The 23,705-nt window shown below is 45.1% G+C and overlaps 1 protein-coding gene across 1 annotated transcript in view; it reads left to right on the plus strand.

Annotated features, from left to right (window-relative positions):
• Positions 1 to 23,705, plus strand: part of LOC148518669 (interferon-induced, double-stranded RNA-activated protein kinase-like) — a 116,756-nt gene that overhangs the window by 62,853 nt on the left and 30,198 nt on the right. The window contains exons 12-16 of the mRNA XM_088477430.1: positions 4,741 to 4,796; positions 12,582 to 12,645; positions 14,078 to 14,121; positions 15,975 to 16,017; positions 19,381 to 19,436. Coding sequence (XP_088333556.1) covers positions 4,741 to 4,796; positions 12,582 to 12,645; positions 14,078 to 14,121; positions 15,975 to 16,017; positions 19,381 to 19,436 — 263 coding nt within the window. The remainder of the gene's footprint in view (positions 1 to 4,740; positions 4,797 to 12,581; positions 12,646 to 14,077; positions 14,122 to 15,974; positions 16,018 to 19,380; positions 19,437 to 23,705) is intronic.

The following is a 23,705-nucleotide window of genomic DNA, read 5'->3' on the forward strand; positions in this document are numbered from 1 at the left end:
TGTCATGGGCGTGTCACTGAAATGGTTGTGTACATAGACGCTTAATTGCTTACATTGGAGGCCATATTCAGACAAAGTCTGCTCCTACCATAGCGCAACCGTTGGTATCTAAAGATGCACCAAGCTCTTTTACAGTATCTTTGGACACTGAAAGTGAGAGCTTTAGTCCTTGCACAATCAGGCACATGCTTGTACACTAGTGTAAGGGCTGTTACTAGTATGAGTATAAAATGGCGTACGCAACTATAGCAAAACACGATAAAATGGTCGCAGTAGTGCATAACTCAGAAAATGGCCCTCTCTAGTGCTCTATTGCTTTAAATTGCAGTAAAATGTTACGTCATTAACATATTTATCCAGAGACTGGTCTTCAGTCATTATATTTATCCACAGACAGGTCTTCAGTCATTATATTCATCCACAGACATGTCTTCAGTCATTGTATTCATCCAGAGACAGGTCTTCAGTCATTATATTCATTCAGAGACAGGTCTTCAGTCATTATATTCATCCAGAGACAGGTCTTCAGTCATTATATTTATCCAGAGACAGGTCTTCAGTCATTATATTTATCCAGAGACAGGTCTTCAGTCGGTCATATTTATCCAGAGACAGATCTTCAGTCATATTTATCCAGACACAGGTCTTCAGTCGGTCATATTTATCCAGAGACAGATCTTCAGTCATTATATTTATCCAGAGACCGGTCTTCCGTCGGTCATATTTATCCAGAGACCGGTCTTCCGTCGGTCATATTTATCCAGAGACCGGTCTTCCGTCGGTCATATTTATCCAGAGACAGGTCTTCCGTCGGTCATATTTATCCAGAGAGAGGTCTTCAGTCATTCTATTTATCCAGAGACAGGTCTTCAGTCATTCTATTTATCCAGAAACAGGTCTTCAGGCATTATATTTATTCTGAAACAGGTCTTCAGGCATTATATTTATCCAGAGACAGGTCTTCAGTCGGTCATATTTATCCAGAGACAGATCTTCAGTCATTATATTTATCCAGAGACCGGTCTTCCGTCGGTCATATTTATCCAGAGACCGGTCTTCCGTCGGTCATATTTATCCAGAGACAGGTCTTCAGTCGGTCATATTTATCCAGAGACAGGTCTTCAGTCATTATATTTATCCAGAGACAGGTCTTCAGTCATTGTATATATGCAGAGACAGGTCTTCAGTCATTTGAATAGTTTGTTTTGGGGGAAGGGCATTGTGTATATATATGTGTGTGTGTATATATATATATATATATATATATATATATATATATCACTTTTATATTCCAAGGGACAAACTCATCCAGGCCTTACCTCTCAATTTGGGCTTTGTAGGCATGATAGAAGTGGGTAGAAGGCAGCAGTCAATGAAGGAATATCCTCTCCAAATATGCAGTTACAGATTTGTTATATTTAATTAGAGTCAATCCCTAGGGTTAGCCAGAACAGAGACCAGTGCCAATAGGTGCCCTGTCTGGTGATCTCTACATCACATACATTACAGTGGCAGTACTTCACATAGGATGATACCTGTTCATCTGTTGAGCCTCACACACATTTACTTAACCAATATTGTGCCACATATTGCTTATAGCAACATCCATTGTACCAGCAGTGCCACCCTCACATTGCTAACAGCACCATTGCTTCCCACACATGATTACTAGCACTGATCCATCACTTTGTTTTGCATATGTAATGGGCACTGTTGCCAGACTTAGCAGAGGGTACATGGGCACCACACTTAAACAAAATGCTCTGTGGTTTTAACTGAAATGCAGACTGTTGGGATTATGCAGAGCTGAGTGTATGCCAGTTTGCATTGCGTATATATGACGTAAATTTAACCTGCTTATGCTCTGAAAATTAGAATGCAGTATTATATGCATATCAGATGTATTTACTGTACACTTATAACCAGAGATGCAGAACTGGGGTGCAGGGGCATTCTTGCTTAATAGAAAGCGCTAGCACACATTTCTTGTATATAGAAAAAGAAAAATTTATTAATTCCTTTCCTAAATGAAAGGGTAATACAAGCTATTTAGCAAATATTATTGAGCCAAAATATTTCAGACAAGCACACATTAAACATTAATTAATACAGATCAAAATATTACTGATATACCTTCATTTAAAATAACACTTGAATATTTTCAAACTAAAAAATCCTTATTGATGTAAAACCATAGGAATTTTATTAGTTTGAAAAGATTAAGGGGCATATTCAATTTGAAGCGAAAAGTCTGTTGCTGCACTTTTCGCCGTCATCGGAGGTTTTCAGGTCGAAAAGTTATCGCGCTCGTCCCCGCTTATCCCTGTATTTAATTCCAAAACAGCGAAAACGGGAGCCGGCGATAACAAAATCAACGAAAAGTGATGTCATTTTTGGGGACATCATCCTGACACCCCCCAAAATATGCTCTGACATGGGGGTTCACTATGTTGATGACTATGGGTACCCCTGAATAGCCCTGCTAAAGGTATTTGGGGTCTTTAAATGGTCTCAATAGGTGCTATTTAGCGTCTTTGGGAAAGTGGTGAAGAATAGCATTTAGCAACTTTTTTTTCAAAAAATAAGTAGTCCCATCAAATTTGGGGTACATGAAAATGGGTGCTAGCATATTTTAAACTTGCTAATGTGAAGATTTAAAAAAAGTGAAAAATCCACCTTCCGCAAGCACTTGCGATCAAAAAAATACCGGGGGCATACTTGGGGACCCCCCCCCCCTCAGTCTATTTAGCTAGTTTTAAAGTTTGTCCCCCAATTTTATTTTTTTCGCCCTCAAAACTAAAGTACTCTTTTTAGGGTGTCCTGTGGAACTTTTTTTTTTATTTTTTTGACAGATTAGCTTTTGAGGAATGTTTAAGGAGTGTAGAGTGGTATTTGAGGTTTGTACCCCAAAACCTCAATTCTGCATTTATTTTCGACACCTATTCATAGGTGATACTTTATCGCTGGGTTTGAACCACTGACTTTCCGCATCGGTGAAAAATCAGAAAAATTGAATACGGGGATAAGTGAGAAATTCGAAAATGACGTCATCGGCGATAAAGTATCGTCAAAAATGGCTTTTCGCAGCCTAATTGAATACGGCCCTAAGTGTAATTTTAAATGAAGGTATAATATAAAACAGGAGACTTATATTAGTAATTTTTGGTTCTGCATTAATTAATGATTAATGTGTGCCTGTTTGAAATATTTTGGCTCAATAATGTTTGCTAAATAGCCAGTATTACTCTTTAATTTAGGAAAGGAATAATAAATGTTTCTTTTTCTATATATAAGAACTGTGTGCTAGCGCTTTCTATTATCCTTTTTTTGTTGTAGTCTATATTCAGACAATTCAGTTCTACACTAAGTAGTTTAATTGGAGCCGATTAATTACATTTTTTTTCTTTGTGTTCTTGCTTAGGCAAAGGGCCTCATTCAGACCCACTCGCAAGCGGCTGTCCGCTCGCAAGTGGGTCGATTGTGTGCACTGCGCATGCGCACGACGGAGGGAGCTCTGTCGTGCGCATGCGCCAGACGCGACGAGCGAAGGACTTTCCTTCGCTCGTAGTGTCTGATCAAAGGGGGCGTGCTGTCGATGTTGATTGACAGCACGCCCCCTTTGGTGGGCGTGCCGGGGGCGTGCCTGCCAGACGGAGACGTTCCCAAGGGAGCGCCTACCGTCAGAAGCCGGCCCCACTGACATCACTTGTGATATCAGTGGGAGTGATTTTGGCTCTGATAGAGCCAAAATCACTCCAGGGCTTGTGGTCGAAAACCCCGACCACAGGCTTCTGGTCGCACTGGCGATGGTCGCGATGGTCAAGACCATCGCGACCATCATCCTGCACGCTCGTATGTGCTGTGGGTGGTGACCCACAGCTATACGAGCGTCCAGGAGGACGCTCCATTTTTATGGAGGACGGCCCTCATTCAGTGCGAGCGCTCTGCTCAGAGCGTCCGGCTCTGAATGAGGGCCAAAGTTCAGTAAGGGCAGCCCATGCAGACCAGCACTAAGTTGCACTTATATACACCTGTTAGCATACCTCCCAACTGTCCTCCTTCCAGCGGGACAGTCCCGTTTTTCAGTGTCCCGCGGTGGGGGGGAAGTTGGGGAAAGCACAAACCACTGCCCTGCATAGCAGAGCAGCGGGTGTGCAGGAGGAGAACAGATTCCGTGCGCATGCGCACGGCATCTGTTCTCTTGTGTATGGAGAGCCTGGGGGCTGGCCAGCGTCTCGGAGAGTGCAGCGCACGCCTCCAAAGTGATGAAAACGGGGGAAGCTGTGAGGCTCCGCCCTGTTTTTCATAAGCTCCACCCCTTTTTCTTAAGCCATGCCCCCTTTTCGGCCGTGAGCTCCTTAGGCGCACGACCTGTCCCTACTTTACGACTTCAAATGTTGGGAGGTATGTGTTAGGAGACCTATCTTTATTCACCTAGTATAGGGCAGTACATGCTGATGCGGCAATACACTAATTTTCCATGCATGTTCTCTTGAGTAATGCACGGCCATTTTACTTCCAACTCTTCATATGCCCCTGTGTGTTATATTGGTGGCTGACTTCGGTGGAACTTGCAAAGTTCTAATGCTCTAGATAGTGGCTCTGCTATAGCAGGTGGACCAGCAGTGGAGAATATGACTATAGTGGGTGTAAATGATTTTTAAAATAGTATTCATCAGAGGATGTAGTTTAAGATTTCACTTCCAGAACACTGTTTAGCTACTTTATATTTACTTTCAGGAACTGCCAAAAGAGTTCATAGAGGATTCCGTGATTCCACAACCTTCTGTGTCAAGGTATTAAACATTGTTACTCAATCTATATATTTAGTTATTTAATATAATGATTGATATGTATTTTTTTTATAATTTATTTGATATTATTAAGAATAAGAAGTCCAGCTTTTTATTACTAATAATATAACAAAGTCAAATCCGCACTACATATATTACTGAAGAACTGTGTCGGAGATTTTAGAGGATCCACATGTCAAATATTGACTCTGTTATATATTGTGCTTACTGCTTAGGATTTCTCATACTCCTTTACATTGCACATGGCTAACTGATCCATAACCAGAATGTATATAATATGGGTTGGGTATGGGATGCTGGTCGCCAAGATGCCGCTGGTATGATACCGACAGCGGTAGGTAAGTATAGTACAACTAACCTTAACCCCTAACCCTACCTCCCCCCTAGTGCCTAAACCTAATCTTCTCCTCCCCGCACTCTGGGCCTGATTCAGAGCCGAACGCTATTTGCGGACGGTCGTTCTGTAAAGGGCCGGATATTTAAATTAAGTGCTCGCTCTCTGCGGTCTGTTGACGCCTCTATGTCTGAACGAGTGAACAAAACATGCGGTTGCTATTTTGAAAAAAACGCCCCCTGGCCGCTCGCATCATGCGTCATATCCGCTATTTATTGGATTAATCGAGTACATCGAACGGCGTCTGAACTACTCGCTATTCTTGTGGTAGCATTTTCCTACCGCAATCATGCGAGCAGTTCAGGCTAAAAGACAACCAAGTGACGTGGTCGATGATGCTGCTTTGTTAATTATGCACACCCTTAAAACGCCCGTTTTGACCGTTTGGAACGCCTGCGTTCGGATCTCCACTCCCCGTTTTCAAGCACCTTCCCCTGTTACCACCCACAAACGCCTCATTCTGTCACTCAAATTAGCAGGCATTCGCTATTTTGCAAGCACACGATTTCTGACCGCACTGACTGGTTCGCGCATGCGTACTAAAACCCATATGCATGCGCAGATGTGCGAACATCGCTCGGAACGAACGAGCGGCCGCTTACGAGCGGCTCTGAATCAGGCCCTCTATCCCTAAGTCTTCCCCCTTAGTGCCTAACCCTTCCCCTAGTGCCTAACTCCTAAACCTAACCCCAGATACTTACCTTTGTTATGCCGGCGGTCGGGATACTGGTGCCGGGTTGGGGGACACTGGACCATGGGTTGAAGGTGGGAAAGCGTGGATTTGGCACTAATATTGAAATCTATAACTTCTCCCCTCTGCAACCCCTGACTTTAGTGTAAGTTTAGTGCCTGTGGAGAGAGGCATGTTTTTTCTGGGCTGCTCTGCAACCGTGGTTTAGCTTAGGGATTTTTTCCTTTATTTGTAATGTTATGTTTATTTTTTACTATAGGTACTGTGCGATGCTTATAGCAGCACACAGCTGGAGTGTAAAACGGCGGGGAGAGCCACATCTAAAGGGGGGATGGCGCTGAGCGCTTCCCCCATTCCACACACTCCAGTCTCTGTAGAGACCGTCTGGGCCCGGGGATAGCGCGCTGCTGTTACCTGGTAGAGGTGCAGGCAGTCAGCGTGGTCCTGGATGGCGGGCGCCATCTTGCCGGGTTTCTTGACGGCTCCTCCTGTGGGGAGACCGCCAACTACAGACCAACCGCAGGTGAGACCTACAACAACACCACACTGGACATGCTGTTCTTGGAAACTATGCTGTGTTGGGCCTGGTTAGTACTTGGATGGGAGACCACCTGGGAATACCAGGTGCTGTAGGTATTTGCGGGTCAGTCCAAGTGCTTTCCCCACTGAGGGGAGGAACACTTGAAGGAAGGAGCAGTGAGGCTCGCTTCACTATGATGGGGGGAGGAGCCATGGCTGCTGGTTCCCCCCGCTCTCTAGTGGCAAAATGCAGGCTCCCAGGAAGTCTGATCACAGCTTTTCAAAGGACACAAGCCTGAACAGCATGGAGGGAGGACAGAGCAAGCTCCTTTCCCTCTGCAGCATACAGCTAAGTAGTTTTCAGTATTACTGTAATCTGTTCTTGTGCCTGCTTGAAGTGTTTGCCTATTCATTGCCACTTGTTATATTTTTTGTATTTTGTTTAAAAAAAAAAAAGAAGCTTTTCCGGGCTAACTGCTGCGGCAGGGCAGCGCAGGAAGGAGGGTGCTCTAATGACTGACAAAAAGTCCACAAAGGGCCAGAACCCCACTATGGCAATATTTTTTACATGTGCCCAGTGTCAAGCTAAATTGCCGTGTGGACAACTGGATGCAGGGGCTTTGTGTATGGACTGTCAGCTGGGGCCCACGTGTGCACAGCCAGCTGGGGAGCCACTCCGCTTATGTAGGAGCCGGCATGGGCTCAGGCTATGAGCGTTCACTCTCTGACCTGGTGACGTTGCTCTGCCGTAGAGAGGAATTAGCCAAAGCAGCGGGGGCACCTGTTTTGCCCTCACTGCCTGCTGTTGCAGGGGGTGGTTACCAGGGTCCTGATCCTCCTTGGGTCCGTACCATTAGTATTATGGCAGTACGACAGTCTTTGGACTGTCTGGACCTTGACGCCTCAGCTAGGGCGGAAGGGCCGTTTAAGCGGAGGCGTAAGAGGGTTGTTTGTTTCCCAGTGTCTCAGGATCTTTCAGATCTGGTAGAGGAAGCCTGGAAGACCCCAGAATTAAAAGTATGCTACTCCTCGTAAATTTGCAGCCCTTTATCCCTGCGGCTGTGGTTCGCTTAGCAAAGCACACGGCTCTGCCGGTTCAAGGGGCGGCCTCCTTTAAGGATCCGTTGGACAAAAAATTGGAGGGATGCCTTAGGAGTATTTTTATGGATGCCGGAGTGGTTATTCGCCCATTATTGGCATCTGCATGGGTCTCTCGAGCCATGGAGAAGTGGACTGACAAATTAGTGGCAGGCCTTGCCGGTGACTCATCCAGAGAGGAATTACTGGTACTGGCGTAACAGATATGCGCGGCTGCAGACTATGTGTGTGAGGCCACATAAGATGGAGCGCAGCTTTCCTTTAGAGTCTCAGCAACGGCAGTCGCGGCACGCAGAGCACTCTGGCTTCGCACCTGGGAGGCGGACGCCAAATCTAAATGCGCTTTAGAGTCTCTGCCTTTTTGTGGAGGCAACCTGTTCGGCTCTGAGCTTGGTACTATTATATCCCAGACGACAGGTGGAAAGAGCACTTTTCTGCCTGTGGTGCCCCAGAAGCTAAAGGGCTCACGTTTCCGAGTCTTCCTTTCGAGGAGGGGGAACGATTAGAGGTCAGGGGGCCCGAGGACGATCTTTTTCCCAGTAGGGGTTCTGCCCCCCAGGGTAGATTCTCCGGCACATTCAGGCTCCCGGGTGCTAGGGCATCTGAGAAGCCGAATACCTGACAGGATCTCAGCCCATCATGTCTCAGGGAAGGTAGGGAGCCGTCTCCTTCTTTTCCGAGACAGGTGGGTAGCTTCGGGAGTAGATGCCTGGGTAAGGGACATTGTCTCCCGAGGTTATGTGATCAACCTAAGGGGGCAGCTGTCACAACGTCTCTTCGCTACAGCATTACCCAGGGAGCCGGAGAAGAGACGGACCTTAAACCAGGCTATCAGTTACCTCTGTTCAGAAGGGATTATAGTTCCTGTTCCACAGTCTCGACAGGAACAGGGGTTTTACTCCAACTTGTTCCTAGTCCAGAAACCCAACGGCACTTATCGGCCGGTTTTGAATCTACGAGCCTTGAATGCCAGCCTGTGGGTGGATCGGTTTCGCGTGGAGTCACTCCGATCAGTGATCCAGGGTATGTCGGCAAACGAGTTTCTGGCATTTATCGACATCAGAGATGCATATCTCCACATACCGATTTGGGGGAGGGCATCAGTCTCTACTCAGGTTCGCGGTCGGAAGAGCCCATTACCAGTTCCAGGCTCTGCCATTCGATTTGGCTACAGCTCCGCGGGTCTTCACAAAGATCATGGCAGCAATGGCAAGCTTACTGCATTCTGAGGGAATAACGGTGATTCCCTATTTGGACGATTTGCTAGTAAAGGCGGATTCCGCTGCCCAACTTCAGCTCCACCTGGATCACACGGTGCAGGTGTTACAGCATCATGGGTGGATACTGAATCTCGAGAAGAGTCACCTCAGGCCTTGCCAACGTCTGACGTTTTTGGGGGTGATCTTCGATACAGCACTGGAAAGGGTTTTTCGAGGCCAAAGCCCGGGCCCTTCAGGACTTAGTCAGGAAAGTGCTGTCTACCCCTCGGCCATCCGTTTGGCTGGGCATGAGGTTACTAGGCATGATGGTCTCTACCTTCGAGACCATCCATTACGGCCGCTTCCATTCACGGATTCTCCAGTGGTAGATTCTCCGGAATTGGACGGTCCGCTCAGACGACCTTTCTTCTCAGTTGCTGGTTCTGTCAGACAGCACTCGTCAGTCACTTCGCTGGTGGCTGATTACCGATCACCTTCTCCAGGATCGGTCCCTGGTGACTCCCAACTGGATTATTGTCACCACAGACGCAAGTCTCAGAGGTTGGGGAGCGGTGACGGAGAACCTCTTGTCTCCAGGGGACCTGGTCGTCATCAGAGATGGGTTTCCCAATAAATATGCTGGAGCTCCGGGCCATTTATCGGGCACTGTGCGGGGCTCAGGCCCTCCTGGCGGGCCGACCAGTGAGGATCCAATCAGACAACGCCACGGCAGTGGCATATGTAAACCAACAGGGCGGAACCAAAAGCGTACTTGCCATGGCAGAGGCAAGTCTCATTCTCTCTTAGGTGGAGACGTTCCTCCCGGCAATTTCAGCAGTCTTCATACCGGGGGTGGAGAATTGGGAGGCAGACTACCTCAGCAGGACTACGTTCCTGCCAGGGAAGTGGTCTCTCCACCCGGAGGTTTTCCAGCAGCTGGTCCAGAGATGTGGGGCTGCCGGAGGTGGACCTGATGGCGTCTCGCCACAATTGCAAAGTCCCTTGATTTTGTGCAAGGTCCAGAGATCCTTTTGACATTTGCAGTAGATGCTATGACAGTTCCCTGGAACTTCCGTCTGGCCTACATTTTTCCTCCAATTCCCATGTTACCAAGAGTACTCTGTTGAGTCAGGGAACAGCAGGTTTCAGTCATCCTAGTGGCTCCAAACTGGCTGCGCCGGTCGTGTTGGAGTCTGCCTCTGCATCCAGATCTTCTGCTACAGGGGTCATTCTGTCACGAGGGCCTATCTCTGTTGGCTTTAATGGCCTGGTTGTTGAGACCGGGCTCTTGAAGGCCTGGGGTTTTTCCCCTTCAGTCATCAGGACCATGCTCCGGGCACGGAAGCAGGTTTCCGCGCAGAACTACCACAGGGTTTGGAAAACCTATATTGTGTGGTGTGAGCAGCGGGAAGTACATATTGTCCAGTTCCGCCTGCCAAGGTTTTTAGCATTTCTGCAGGGCGGTTTGGAGGCCTTTGAAGGTACAGATTTCAGCTCTTTCCATTTACTTTCAGCAGCGTCTGTCTCTCCTCTTTTTTACAGGGGGTCTTGCGAATACAGCCTCCGGTTCAACCACCAGTAGCGCCATGGATATGCCCCTTGTTCTGTTGGCTCTTAAGCAGGCTCCGTTTGAACCTTTGGAATCCATGGACCTTCGGTTCGTAACGTGGAAAGTGGTTTTTCTGATGACCATTGCCTCGGCTCGGCGGGTCTCTGAGTTGGGGGCCTTGTCCTGCAAACCACCTTTTCTTGTTTTCCATGATGATAGGGCTGTGCTCAGGACAGTTCCTTCTTTTCAACCGAAAGTGGTTTCATCTTTCCACTTAAACCAGGAGATTGTTTTTCCGGTTTTCTCATCTTCAGAGTCCTCAGGGGACCAGGACAATCTATCACTGATGGATGTTGTCCGGGCCCTACGCATTTATTTAAACAGAACTTCAATCTTACATAAGATGGACTCTATTGGTTCTCTACGACGCCCACAAACGGGGCTCGCCAGCCACAAAGCAGACCATTGCAAAAGGGCTTACTCAGAGGCGGGGCGCCTGGCACCAGCTAGGGTGTTGGCTCATTCCACTAGGGCCGTGGCGGCCTCCTGGGCGACGTGTCACGGGGCCTCAGCTGAACAGGTTTGTCGCGCAGCTACCTGGTCCTCTGTCCACACGTTTTGTGCAGTTCTACAGGTTTCATGTTTTTGCCTCCAGGGACGCCCATTTTGGGCGTACAGTTCTCCAGTCGAGCAATCTGAGCGTTCCCTCCCATGGGGGCGGCTTTTGAACATCCCATGGTCCAGTGTCCCCCAGCCCAGACGAAAGAGAAAATAGGATTTTTGGGTACTTACCGTTGAATCCTTTTCTCTGAGTCAGCTCCCTCACGCTCAGCTGTATTGAGTATGAGTTATGATTTTGGGTCGTATTGACCGTCAATTTCATTTTTATTTCTCGGAGTGACAGTGTCACTGAGTATCGCTTCTCCTTACCAGGCACTTTTGAAGTTGTACTGAAGTCAGGGGTTGCAGAGGGTAGGAGTTATAGATTTTAGTGTTAGTGCCAAATCCACGCCTTCCCACCTACAACCCATGGTCCAGTGTCCCCCAGCCTGACTCAGAGAAAGGATTCAACGGTAAGTACCCAAAAATCCTATTATAGTCTGTCTTGAGGATATATGGGGTCGCTGTACCACTGTTTTTGTGCAGTTATCTCTGGGCTACCTGGAGAAGTCTGTAACCGGTAATTTATTCTCAAATATCTGTCCAGGCGAGAAAATGAATTGCACAATTTTGAACATCTTAAATTTTTTTTATTTTAAATAATGGAGTAATAATGTCAGTCTAGTTATAAAGGGCCTGATTCAGATTGGATCGCAACTGCGATCACGGCTGCATTTACGTACGCAGTCTCACTGCGAAGATATGCTAATCCTCTATGATCGCTATGCCGTCGCAGCATAACATAAGGACGCCCACTTTACCTTACACACATCCGCAATACTTTGTAAGACTGCAAAACCATCGGTAACAGAGTACCATTTCAGCCTCACGCACACTTGCACTCAGAAATTACTCAGAGATTGCTAACCTCTGGTATGCAGTGAGAGCTTAGGCTGCGTATGGCATCGCAGTGGCTAATTTATGCACGCTCCTGTAACAGCGTTCAAACACCCTGGCACACCTGTGTTTCTCTGACCACCCCCCCCCCCCGCCACCATCCCCAAATGGTACTTCCTGTCAATCACCCTGCAATGGGTCTGTGTAGTTACTGCGATGCATGCGCAGTAAGCAACAATCTGCCGTCTGCGTTCGCTGTTGCAGTTGCAATCCAAGCTGAATCAGGCCCAAAGTTAGAACAATTGTATATGGAGAAGTTTCTCTATATATGTAAAGGGATTTTGGCAAGATGGTTACTCCTGGTATGGCTACAGTGGAAGTACATGTTAATCTGTTGTATGGTTTGTGCAAGGTACTGTAACTGGAAATGTCATCATGGTTATTGGGGAGCATGATATCATTAAGTAACAAGCTGTTTAAGTGCAGGGAGTACAGTCTGAGCCATATTGGATGCCCAGGAGAAATGGAGATTAATAAGTTGATCTGGAACCAATATATTAGAAAAACGTGTGATCTGTAACTATCAAGCCAGATATCTCCAGCATTAGCACAATGTGTGTATTGTCGAGGTGAGGGTGTTTGTGTTATATTATATGTTTGTACTAGACTTACAAATTGAACATTTCATAATAAACACCATTAGGAAACCAAAAACATTGGTGGTGTTCTTTCTTTAGTGAAAATGATTTGCATATGTATGAAAGAAAGATTGAAAGCTTTGCAGGCCTAATGCTGCCAGTGTGATATTACTGTCTTGCAGTCCTGGTATCCAGAGGCCGTCTGCTGAAGGGGGACTTTCCAACACCGCAAACACTAATTCTAAGGTATTAAAAGTATTTATATTTCAGTAAATACCTTTCAACAGTTTTCATATGCAGCCTATAGCAGTTGATTTGCCTAAGGTTTCAATGTAGTACTGCAAATGATTTAAATTTATATTTAGCAGACTTTTATTTGAACATTTTTTACGTACTGTGGCCATCTGCGATTACGTATGGAATGCAGCTGCGAAAATATGCTAATATTTCCAAAGCTTACCCGAGCATAGGGACCCCCAGTGCTGCCCGCTCATATCTGTCCAACGTCATGCACCTGCGTAAACATTGGTAACATTGATGCAGGTCACAATGGCTAATTTATTCACGCCCATGAAACAGCGTTTTAAGTGGTCAGACACCTGCGTTTGCCTAGCCACCCCCTGTTACTTTGCAAACGGATCCTCTGTGCAGGCGTAATCGCAAAACAATCGCTGCACGTGCGCAGTGCAGCTTACACACATGCGCAAAGGCACACAATCACTCAATCTGTGTAAAAATCGCAATGCACATCTCTCAATGAGGCCCTTTTCTTCCACATGTCAAGTGCAGTAAATAAGGACACCAATCAAAGGACTAATAAACCTCAAAAACTGGAATTTGTAACTTGATGTTTAACATTGTATTTACATTTGTAAGCAAATTCTTTGTTTGTATGTTATCAGACCAAAATTAACTGCAGTGTTCTTTTATGTTATTACTATGCAGATGACTTGTATATTCCATATCAAGATCACCTGACAATTATATAAATATTAGGTACTAGTTCATATTATTCTAGTTGTATTTTAGGCAAACTTCTAGTCCTTTTCCTTTTAATTTTCAGGGTGAAAAAAAAAAAAGTAACACAATTAGGCCCAAATGTCATGGGCTCCAATTTACTGAAGCCGGCATGAATCCAGAGATATAGCCGCTATGTTTAAAGTGCCAAATTAATTAAAGGCAAAACAACCTGGTGTTACTCAAAATCTTTAAATCTAGTTGCTATATTGCCGGCATTGTGCCAGGGCCAGCAAATCAGAGCCTATTACATTTTGAGCTGTACCCTGGGTACACACTTAGCAATATTTTGGACGATTTGACAATTTCGCGGATCAGAACAACAAATCGTTCAAATCGTGTAGTGCGGACCCACTATGTCTGGCAGTGCGCGCTCCCGCGGGGTCGTCAGCCGTATTGTCAGGTCGGCCCTACATGCTGCTCAATCTGATGATGCGATTTATGACCTCATGCAGTGGGAGGTGTCAGGGGCTGACATATCGGGTATCGGATCATGTATTGTGTACTGGCACCCTGATATATTGGCCTGTCAGCTGGGCGGGTCGTCTGTCAGAATGCTGGGTGCACACATCGTTTGGTGTGTACCCAGCTTTAGTCTAATTTTATATGTATCCATTAGTCTCTATATTAATATTACAACATTTTCCTTGACTGTGTTTAGATTTCATCTCATGCTTCAACTCTGACACCCACAAATCCGCACAGGTGGGTTCTCATTTGTTTATTTGAAAGTACAAAATGAAACAAAAACTGAAGTATATAAAAAAAACATAGTTTACTATAATAAAATATTCTATTTCCATGATATAAGCTAGTACTACTGTACTGTATATATAAGTGCCATAGGAAGTAAACTCTTGGTTTGAAAGAAATGCTCCAGCTTCCCAGTATACGCTTGTATCACTAGGCTTAGAGTTAAACATTTGAACCCATAGACCGGTTTTGCTGTCCCGCTCCTTACTCTCACTCTCCATATTCTCTGAGGTCCATGGCCCCAACCTCAGCTGCATTCTTTGATTGGGGTCTATACTGAGTTACATACAATTACATCCCAAATATGCATTCACCAAAAAAGAGGCAATTAGCAGGCATATGCAAGTTGCAACTAAAGCAATATATGTGCAGGTTGCACCAGTAGCTTATGGTTTGTGGTAGGAATACTGCATGTCACATACATACAACTACACCAAGGTTTTTTATAATTTCTTTTGCTTTTGAAATACCCATTCTCTATTAGGCTAAACATACACAAAAACATAATACAGAAGTGTCCACTTACATCTAGCCTCCATGCATGATAAATAGCCCTGCTAGTCGCGTCATCGATAGCGCAGAGCAGCTTTTTCCCCTTAAAATATGTCCTATTTGCAAAGTGATGTGAATAGGACACACGCAGCTTATGCTCATTAAAATGATATGCGACATGCTTACAGTGTCACAGGCGCTGACAATGTAACATAGCATTTCGCATGCATATGCAGTCGCACACAGAATATAGGCATGCCACATATCATTTTAATCAGCATCTGTCATTTGTGCATCCTATTCGCTTTGCAAATAAGACACATTTTAAGGGAAAAAGTTGCATGAAAAGACGATCAGCTCTGCCGAGTCGCACCGTGACATAGCGCGACTAGAAGGGCTGTTTAATGTGCAAGGAGGCTAGATGTATGTGGACACATCTGTACATGCACCAGTAATGGAGAAAAGCACCTATCAGCCATCCATTTGTAATCAGCCAATCACAAGCGGTACGCTAGTGCTGGTGACTTTCATCATTTTTCTCATCAAAAATTTGTACTTGCTCTGAAGCACAGATTGTGGGGATTTAAGGAGTAAAGATACCCTTCTTTACATTCACATTGAAGTGCATTTTTAGTGAAAGACATTTAAAGATATATGTTATGGTATAATCATGCTTACCTACTTTTCAATGATACCTTCCCGGAGATTCATGGGGGAAAGTACAGGTGGGAGGTGGGAGGGGCATGGCACAGCAAATTATGTCATCATGGCAATGCTACCTGTTGCATAATACCACAAATCCTTGATGTTATGGTACTGGGGGCAGAGCCATGGTGACGTGATCTATAGTGAATTCTGTCATCACAGCGCCGTCCACCTCACTGATGGTGGCGGGATTCCGGAGGGGAGTCTACTTTTTTGGGAGCTTAGTAGATAGGTCTAGGTATAGTAGATACCTAGGTATAGTAGATAGGTCTAGGTATAATACATGGTACCATCCTGGTGAAGGGACTTGCATTTGACCTATGATATACCTGCAATAATCTTTTGTATTGCATATTAGTGTTGCTTGGTGTGACATACCTTAGATGGGCTTTGGCACTTTATTGTTCACTTCAAATGTTCAACATTGTATATAATAAGGGGACCTGGACAAAGTATTTTATTATCCTGTTGTTGCCCTACTAAGGGCAGTTTTAAAAAAGGGCAAATTCCATACACGTAGATCTAAAAAAAATAAGTTAATCCTATAAAAAGTGTCATTTGAATTCATGTATAGTATAATTATATCTTGTGCATTCTTGCCCATTCAGGACACATTTAGAAAATGGAGTTTCAGCGGCTACTGGTTCTGAGGTAATATTCATTATATCAAGAACCCTCATTAAAGGGACATGTTGTATTTACATTTCTTAAAAAGTGATGCATCAAAATATGAATTTCCTTGTGCCCCACATAGGGGAATGTGTATGCTACACATAGGTTTATGTTATGGCTCGGTGCAGGGTATGAGAATATTTATGTAGTGATATCTGCTACCTCTTTAGTGCTGTCTGTTTTACCTTCGGTCCTTTTTGAACCTAACTCAGTCACATGATTCCCTTGCTGCTAGGATAAATCTGTAACAAACAAACCAGAAAAACCATGTAGGGCACTCACGGACTTGTTTCGCATTTTGATTTGACAATTAGTTGTCAATCAACAAAAAATCTAAAACATAACCTTTTTATTGTGTTAACATTTTCCAATTTGCTATATGTATACTTTGTCTGGGGGGTATGTTTTTTTTTTTAATCTGGTTTGCTAGGATAAATATGTCAGCTATACTCTAATATATAACACATTTAGCAGAACTCTAGGAGGAAATAAAAGGAGAAGCTCAAAAACTGTTTACTGTAGGGACTTGTGAGCTCTAAAAGTATATAAGATTTAGGGTAACCAGATTTTTATTTTCAACTTCCCGAACAGGGGGTCGTGGCTAAGATCATAATACGGTTACATCCATTTTGTTTGCCAGTTTTCATACCATTTTCTTACCACTCTAATAATGAAATCAGATGCCTCCAAGTGCCACTTTAAATATCATCAGATTCTCCTCAGTCATACCCTATGCCAGTGATTCCCAACCTCGGTCCTCAAGGCACACTAACAGTCCTGGTTTTAGTTATATCCATGATTGTGCACAGATGGTTAAATCAAAATAACTGAGGTACTGATTAAGTCACTTGTGCCCAAGTAAGGCTATCCCTAAAACCTGGACTGTTAGTGTGCCTTGAGGACCGTGGTTGGGAACCCCTGCCCTATGCTATAGTAAAATATAATTGTTAGTAATTGTATTAGCCTTGAATATTCTTTTATTTCCAAATGGCTGATCCAAAGTCCTTAATTCTGTATGATTGTTATGACAATTCTATATACTAAATATAGTATGAAACGGAAGCTAGCACATATACATATGTTTTGCTGTGTGGAAAATTGACACACTGATTAATACATTGATGAATTACAAGAGAGTAAGGCAGTCTGTGGGTTGTTCCAGGGCTGTAATGAGCTATGGACAACTGGTGCCACCACACGGACCTTTCTCCTGGCTATCAGGGTGCCTGAAAGGGCACCCTGCAGCAAGAATTGCTGCTGCAGCACCTGCGGAGCATGGGGTGGAAGCTCCAGATGGACACCCTGCTCCGTATATGCAGCCGGTCGGGCGTCCTGAGGACTTACCAGAGCTGCCAGTTATGCCCCCTCTGTGTGACGTAATGACGTCATGGGTCGGGGACGGCACAGGTCGCAAATGTACCCTATTATGGCTCTCAGTTGTTCCCAGTAGTTGTTCCATACACGTCTGCATCTGTAGGTCCACAACAGATGGAGAACAGCAGGTTGCCTGTAGCCTATATTAGATGTGCGAGGGTTCGGTTTAATCACAATACCAAGTCTGTGACCTATGTATGAGATTCCACGTGCTTAGATGAGAAACTGCTCAGTTCCCAGCTGTTCTGTTTAGGTGTTATTGACAAAGGTCCTGATTCAGAGATTTACACAACTGCAATCTCTCACGGATCGCAGTTTCTAAAATACAGTATGCTAAAGCCTTCCAAAGTATAGCGAGCATAGGAATGCCCACTGTTGCCTCTCATACCCGTACAACGACATACAACAGTGTAACATCGACGCAGATCGGGCAGCCATGCAGCATGTGACCTGTCTCAAACACAGCATCTCTCCTGACATGCAGAGAGCTCTCATGCTGCAAAGGAGTTTGCAATAGCTAATTTATATACACCTAGAAGTATAAGGGAGGTTCTAAGTACATGTTTGGCCAAAAATGTTTGCCCATCCACCACGTCAAGGTGAACCCCATAAGATGGGTCCTTAACATCCCTAATACTAACACATTATGTCAAATTTATCTAGGACTGACCTGTAATAGTGCCCATTCTACTATGTAGACAGAAATGTAAGAACCTGGGCTACATCTATACCACCCCAGCCCCATAACGGAAGTCATTATATTACTGTCAGTGTACTTGCTTCTATATCACTAGACTTGCACTATGATAATTTTACTAAGGGATATTACTGTGAAATGGTCTTGTTTTTTTTAGATTTTAGTAATCTTTCCCTATTTTTCATATACAGTATGCAGTACATATGAAGTTTAAATATACATATAGTCACACACATACAAACAATGTAGTGGCCTCCCTCACACTCTGTATAGTCACTCAGCCTCATCATCACCCGTGGGACTGTCTGCAGAAGCTCCTCCTCTCCTTTTTCCAATGGTGCACGCACTGACTGTACAGTGCCATGTAGCCCCGCCCCCTGCTCGAACTCCAAGCCCAGCTCCTCTTTCTCCTCTCCTGCTTGGACTACACGGCAGTGATGTCTCCTGCTCTGCAGCTGTAGTCAATGGTCCTGGGTGGCCCTTGAGTACATGCCACACTAGCCCCCGCCCCCTTAATCCGACTCTGCAACCAGCAATCTAGCCGGAATAAACTCTGTGTCTCACAGAAGTAAACGTAAATCACATGAGTCTGAGACCAGCTGATGTGGCTCTCTTATCCGTGCTGGAAGACAGAGGAGGTTGGTTAAGGGTGGGTGCAGTCAGTAGGATTTCTGGACGCTACTTGTCTGGGATATCTACGCAGTCAGGATTCCAGACAGACCTCCTAGTTTTCGGACTGTCCGGAGAAATCCCTGACAGGCGGCCACCGAAAGAACATTCTCTGCTCTACTTTCCATCTCCACATACACTCCGCTCCTCTCTGGTAACTATGGAGCTCCTAGACCTATACTATATACTTGTCACCATTGCTGATACTATCCTCTGATCCATATTCCATGCTATAGTGATACTGAAAAGAAAGAGAAGTTGCTGCCTGCACCTCCTCCCTAATCAACACATATGAACACATGCTGGACATACATAAACTACATACAAGTGCAGTATATGCACCACTACAATAGTTCTGCAATCAAATCAAAGTATGTGGTCCAGGAAGTGAGTGGTGCGCTTGCTCTAATTGTGCCGTTCAGCTAATACAAATCATATGTGATCTGACCACAATAAATCAAGTAACTTTTATGTGTGTTGGAGAAGAATGTGACAGTCACACAAACTATGCCCATTTAAGTGACATCACCTGGATGAGTTTAGCCAGGCCGAAAAAAGGCATGTTTGGTAACTACACTCTGTTGTTCCTCTATTTTAATTAGACTCCACCTGTACCTACTTCAAGTGCAATGAACAGTGGTTCAGACGGATCACAGAGGTAGGTTTCTTTGTATTTTTTATTTTTATTACAACAGCCTAAATTTGATCACTTGATTTGAATTGTAACCAAAAGCTGTTTTGGCAAATAACATATTTCACTGGAAGTATCTGAGATGATATGGTGCCATTAATCATATGGATAAAGAACTAAGCATGAAAATTTAAATACTCATATATAAAAAATAAAGGATTACCTTTTAGGTTTCTGCTGCAGTTTTAATGGCACATTTTCCCACGGCTCCTACATTGCAAGGCATTTAGCCATTTCCCAGCTTTTAACTATTGGGCAAAGGTGACCTGGTGAAAAGGTCCTCATACATCTAGGGGTAAATTTACTAAGGGTCAATTTTCAGTTCCATTCTATTTTGTGGTGATTTTCAGGTGAATTGGTGGTGATTTTGACAATCAGGTATTTACTAATGGAAAATCTGACTCACAATCCCCAGAATTTCGACTTCACACACAAACAGATCTTCAAATAGACCAACGGTACTTCCCCATAGACATCAGTAGGAAGAGCTTATTTACTAACAGTCCATTTGAAAATTGATCCCAAATCACTACTTTCAATAGAACCATAAGAAACCGTTCTATTTGATCTTAAATCATGTAGAATTGTCTGAAAACTCAATATGATGAAAAAAAAAGCATGTATGTAGGGCACTTTGGCTGCATAATTCAGGCGTTTTAAAGGCATAGCAATGACTATTTAAAAATTGTGGATATGCAAATTAGCACTGGGATGAAGGTGTTTGTGGGTAATGCAGTGCATGTGATGTTTTGCCCAATATGAATGCTTTTGTATGTTTTTTGGATTCTATTGAAGGTAAATAGATCACATTTAGTTCAGATAGAAATTTAAATAGAAACCAATGCACCACTGAAATCAGAATGGAACACGAAATCGACTGTTAGTAAATGATCTATTTTGAATAGAGACATTGTATTCGATTTTGTGGGGATGTTGGTTCTATTTTGGCAAATTTTAAATGGAACCAAAATCCACCCTTAGGAAATTTACCCCCTGGCCTCAATACGCCACGAAGCGCGACTTGCCTGGCATGAGTGAACAGCCAGGTCCGTGCTACTCTGCTAGCGTCGGGCATCTTATTTCTATCTTCAAAAATGCATCTAAGTCGCAATGTGATGTGACTAGAAAGCACCAGCAGACTGTGCTGATTACTCTGATAGGCAACATTTGTATATCTATGTGCACCTGAGTCTGTATATGAACCACAATGGAACTTGGAAGGAAAACACCTGCGGCCGCTACATTGTAGCACTTCGTATACAGATTCAGAGGCTCAGTCGCACACAGATATATTGGTATTGCACATCAAATTAATCAGCACAGTTTGCTGGTGCGTCCTAGTCGACTTAGACTAATCTGAAATATGACAGGTCCTCACTAATGTCCGCAATGTACACATTTGCATGGTGCAGTGGTTATACTCTCTCATCCTAATCATGTTTTCAAAGTTTGCACTTCTCATGTGTCGCCTTTGTTCAGAGGAAACCAGAGTAGTGGCAGACACACTCCTGTATTCCTTCATAACTTGGTTATATACATGCTTGTCTACTTGTGGGGCCTCTGCTCCTTGGTTATATACATGCCTGCCTCCTTTTGGGGCCTCTGCTCCTTGGTTATATACATGCCTGTCTCCTTTTGGGGCCTCTGCTCCTTGGTTATATACATGCCTGCCTACTTTTGGGGCCTCTGCTCCTTGGTTATATGCATGCCTGCCTCCTTTTGGGGCCTCTGCTCCTTGGTTATATGCATGCCTGCCTACTTTTGGGGCCTCTGCTCCTTGGTTATATGCATGCCTGCCTACTTTTGGGGCCTCTGCTCCTTGGTTATATGCATGCCTGCCTACTTTTGGGGCCTCTGCTCCTTGGTTATATGCATGCCTGCCTACTTTTGGGGCCTCTGCTCCTTGGTTATATGCATGCCTGCCTACTTTTTGGGCCTCTGCTTCTTGGTTATATGCATGCTTGCCTACTTTTGGGGCCTCTGCTCCTGGATGGGCGGTCCAAGTGACAAATACAGGGGGCCTGGTGATGCATCATCATGCAGTGTGGAGCTGGACCACAATGACACATTTTAAAGCAAATTTATCATCATGTCCTTATGCAGCGAGTTTAGGAGAACTTACTGAAATTCGTGAATATCCCAGACATTCAGGGAGACTAAGCAAATATAGATATATGACCTTTGTGTGTTGTTGGCCTTCTTTGGCTACTAGGTTCAGCTACTGTGTATATGGATCTGATAGATCCGTGATACCTGCATCTGTGTTTAAATAAACAAACACAGACGCAGGGATGGAATCAGTGAGACCTGTCTGTGCTTCTGTGTTTAATAAAAAAAAAAAAAACCTGTGTAAAAAAAAAATTAAATAAAAAAACAAATGGCCTGGCCCCCAATTCCCCCCCCAAAAAACAGTACCAAGTTTTGGAAAGCCAGTACTGGTTGTGCTAAAAAATACAGGGGACAAATGACGTAGGGGTCCCCCGTATTCAGCGCAACCAGCACTGGGCTCTGAGCCGGTCATGTTTCTGGAAATGCAGGGGAAAAAAATGCGTAGAGTCCCCCTGTATTTACCAGAACCAGCACCGGACACTTTATAGCGGGGGTGGGGGTGATGCCACCGCCAGGGGAGCCCATCCACCGTGCCCCCCAGCCGAAGCATCACCCATGACCGATAGTCAGCCCAGGCCGGGGTTCCCTGGGGAGCTGGGGACCCCCCCCAAAAAAGGGATCCCCCTCTCCAGGGCACCCCAGGCTGATAGCCCTATAGGTACCATCGGGCCCTTAATCACCCACTTGCTGGTATTTGTGGTTCTCCAAGTACCAGTATGCGGTACTTGGACTATGCTGGGACCTGTAGTACTACTGCAAAAGACAATATTTATACTTTCATATGCACCACACTACACTATCAACCCAGCACCCACTGCCCAGGGGTGCTGGGCATAGCCCATTGCTATCAACATGGGCCTGGGGTGCCCTGGAAAGGGGGATCCCTTTATTTGGCGGGTCCCCAGCTCCCCAGAGATCCCCGGCCTGGGCTGACTAGCGGTCAGGCTTAATGCTTCAGCTGGAGGGCCTGGTGAAAGGGCTCTCCTGGCTGTGGCATTAGCCCCCCCGCTAAAAAAAGTCCAGTGCTGTATCTGGAACTAGGACCAGATCAGAGACCAATGCTGGTTGCGCAAAGTACGGGGGACCCCTATGTCATTGTGTATTTTGGCAACCAAGGCTGGTTCTGACTAGCCCGTTGCTGGTTGTGCTAGATACGGGGGACCCTTACGCTTTTTGTTCCCTGTATTTTCACAACCAGAACTGGCTGTCAAAAGCCCGGGGCTGGTTGGGGTGGGGGTGGGGGTGGGGGCCCATTTTTTTTTATTTTTACACATGCACTTTTCATCATAGATTTATAGATTCATCTCACTGATGCATCCGTGCATCTGTGACTTATTGATTTTATTCTCTCAGGTGCATGCCCAGTACCGGTGAGCCTCGCTACCCGCGCGCCTACAGCCCGCCCTTCAGCCGACTCTCATTCTGCATTTCCCAAACCACCTCCTGTGTGCCGGCCCCTCTTCCACTTAGTGTACAATTTTGTTGCCCTTCTCCACTGCAGGTGGCACGGTTTGCTCCTCCAAAGCCTGAGAGTTAATGCATTTAAAAAAAAACAATGAAATTGCATAGACAAAAAACCTTATGGTTTCACATGAACCATTGAGGCTTCTTAGACACGCTGTGGTTAACTACAGATTCAGCACTCTCACAGAGTGAGATTGCTGTCACTCACAAAATGGTGGAGCTGCTAATTCACACAATTGTGTGCTCATTGAAATACACCCATGCACTCTCTGCAACTGAGGTCTGAGCAGAAAGGCATGGAGAGGGGGGAGATTAAGCAGTAGAGATGGGGGGAAACCAAAGTGATTCAGATGGGTGGAAAACAGTGGTGCGCATGGGGTGGGACAAAGTGATGCAGATGGGTGGAAAACAGTTGCGTGGATGGGGGAAGCATCGCACCACGGATGGGGGGGAGACAGAGTGGCACGGTTTGGGGGGACAGAGTGATGTGTATGGAGTGCTACAGGGTGGCATGGGAAGACAGAGCATCGCAGATGGGTAAAGACAGATTGGTGTGGATAAGAGAATACAGACTAGCACAAATGGGAGAACACACAACAGTAGGGATTGGGGAAAACATATTGGTGCAGATGTGGAGGAAGATAGAGTGGTGCGGGTGGGGGG

The sequence above is a fragment of the Taudactylus pleione genome, unplaced genomic scaffold (assembly GCF_031769625.1).
Source record: "Taudactylus pleione unplaced genomic scaffold, aTauple2 ptg000201l, whole genome shotgun sequence".
Classification (NCBI taxonomy): Eukaryota; Metazoa; Chordata; class Amphibia; order Anura; family Myobatrachidae; genus Taudactylus; species Taudactylus pleione.